Source organism: Apium graveolens, chromosome 2 (genome assembly GCF_009905375.1).
Source record: "Apium graveolens cultivar Ventura chromosome 2, ASM990537v1, whole genome shotgun sequence".
Classification (NCBI taxonomy): Eukaryota; Viridiplantae; Streptophyta; class Magnoliopsida; order Apiales; family Apiaceae; genus Apium; species Apium graveolens.
In genome coordinates, this window is record NC_133648.1 from 256524418 (window position 1) to 256527137 (window position 2720).

Here is a 2720-nt window from a genome sequence, read left to right on the forward strand (position 1 = left end):
TAAGTTGAAAGTCGTCCGGAAATTCTAATCGCATTAGTGTTTTTTCCCTTCACTAAATCAAGTTTGAATAGGTAATTAAGAAAATATACCAATTAAAATTCCTTTACCAACCGAAATTAGTATTCAGCTCCCTCTAATTAACCCTATATAAACCTCTTAACCCCAAAGCAAATCTTCACACCACCTCACAAGTTACGATTTTTCCTACTCTCTTGAGCCCTCTGCATAACGTAGACGTTCTTTAACTCTCTCTATAAATCGATCTCAATCAACAATGTCTTCTGAGTCAAAGATGATTGTGTTGAGGAGTTCAGATAACGAGACTTTCGAGGTGGAAGAAGCGGTGGCTCTCGAGTCTCAGACAATCAAACACATGATTGAAGATGACTGCGCCAACACAACTATTCCTATTCCCAATGTAACGAGTAATATTTTGGCTAAAGTTCTTGAGTATTGTAAGGAACATGTTACGTCTCCTAAAGGTGATGAGCAGGCTGCGAAGGATGATGAACTGAAGAAGTTCGATGCAGAGTTTGTGAAGGTTGATCAGAGTGTTCTGTTTGATCTTATTCTGGCTGCAAATTATCTCAACATCAAGAGCCTTTTGGATTTGACGTGCCAGACTGTAGCTAATATGATCAAGGGGAAAACACCCGAGGAGATCAGGAAAACTTTCAATATCAAGAATGACTTCACTCCTGAGGAAGAAGAAGCGGTTCGTAGGGAGAATGCTTGGGCCTTTGAATGAACCTAACCATGGAAGATTGCTGAAGCGTCAGTACTTGCTTAGGATTTATTTTTGGTTTAAAGTTACATATTATGTTTTTCGGATTTTGGTTGGTAAACTCAGGCACAGTTCGATGTTTCTTTTTTGCTTTCTGAATAATATTGTTCTTTTTGCTATGACATCTTTTTTTCATATATCAACTATAAAACTAAGAAACAGAAGCAAAACCTAAATACTGATACAAATCTATATGGAAAACTAAAGCGAGTTTAAGGGAGGAACATATAACTTTTTTTTACATAAGCACATATAATAATAGCTTTATACATGTCATGTCACAGTTTAGTCACAATAACAATGAAAAGCCAAAAGTCTGATCCATACATGAATGGCATAAATTATATAGCTAGTGATCCTTTTTAGTTTGCTAGTTAAATTCAATGAAGAATTGAAACTCTTCTGGTGCTGAATCTTTGCCGTTTGTTTGCTTAGAGGGAGCGCAATTGGTTTTTTAGTCTTTCAAATTTTAGATTTACAATGTCAATCATTAATAGAATGATGATATGGACTGACTGGCGCTTAATGACTTGAATAATGGGGTAATCTTGTTTGTTTGCCTCTTAAAAAGATTGAACGCACATATCTGTGTTAAAAAAATTTGGTTCAGGTTACTTAAACAAAAAAAGCCAGCATCGTTTCAGTTGACAGCTCGTGACATCTGTGTTTCCATTTAAAACAAGGGACATTCAAGTGACAGTTTTTGTAAGAATTGACGACAATCGTTGCTTATTTAGGAGTTTCTATGTAGTTTTGTCTCATGATGCTCCTGATTCGACTCGGTATTTGTTGAAGCTCCTGATGATTGTGATGATAAAGATCAGAGCAGAGCTTTGAGGAGGTCAATGCAGTACTCTGTAATGCTGAATGAGGAACACCAGCTTTGCTAGAGGTTATAAGAAAAGAGATATTCGAACTGGGTTTTCTAAACGATGGACATAATTATTTGACTGCTGGGTGCGTCGGTGGGAGATCAAGAACACTGGTGGCATAATGCATCATAAGAACTCCATGTAATATAAATTTTGGATAAAAACCGGCATGGATTATGTCATTTGTACCTCGTGGATGCAATATTATTTTATCTTTCGATTAAAAATTAAACAACGAATAACAATATAATTGTCAATGATAGGTTACATACAAAATAATTTGAAGGCAATTGCAATTACGATCATAGAACTTGAGAAACTCTCCTGGAAGTTTGCTTCTAATGAGCTAAGCAACTGAGAGCTCTAATACCAAGATCGATATTACCAGTGTCATGTTTACAAATAGTATCAGTGTCATGTTTTGCAGGTATCTGCATTAATTATATCTTTACCGAATTCTGCTTTGATGACCGTTGCAAGAACTAAGCTGACTGCTGCAACTTTTGTGAACTCCTATTTGATTTTGTGTCTTGTAACTTGCTGTCAACGTAGCTTTATCATTTCTTCGCGAACTTGAAGAGGAGCTGTGATAGTAAACAAAAGTTGACTGACAATTACATACTTTTACACTTTCCCATGTGGAATTCGACCTCCACCATCTCCGCCATAATATGGTGTATATGGTGCTGGATCCCATATCCCATAATCATCGAGGTCAACTTCAGATTGAACCTTTTTTGGTCTTTGAGATACGTGTGGTGGTGATGGCAGTGATGGTTCTGCTTCTGTTGATGGCTGTTGTGTTGTTTCGGCGTACAATGATGTACCTGGCATCAACAACATTATTATAAGAACTATTGTCATGCATAATCTGTTCATCACCCACCAAAGGCTAGAGCTAGGCAGTTTTTGGAAGGTTGGACTCATGGATAAGATGCTCTGAAATGAATTTTCACGATGTAGCATGTACACAGTACATATATGATTTAGACTATTCCTTAAACAAGAATTCGTGTTCATGCTTTTTGGATGAAGTCATGATGCTTGCATGAACTACAAAGTTA

The 2720-nt window shown here is 36.7% G+C and overlaps 1 protein-coding gene across 1 annotated transcript; it reads left to right on the forward strand.

Annotated features, from left to right (window-relative positions):
* The first annotated feature begins 202 nt into the window (after positions 1-202).
* Positions 203-850, forward strand: LOC141706262 (SKP1-like protein 1A). Its single transcript, XM_074509067.1, has one exon. The coding sequence runs from the start codon at positions 275-277 to the stop codon at positions 746-748; it is 474 nt and encodes a 157-aa protein (XP_074365168.1). The 5' UTR covers positions 203-274; the 3' UTR covers positions 749-850.
* The last annotated feature ends 1870 nt before the right edge of the window (positions 851-2720 follow it).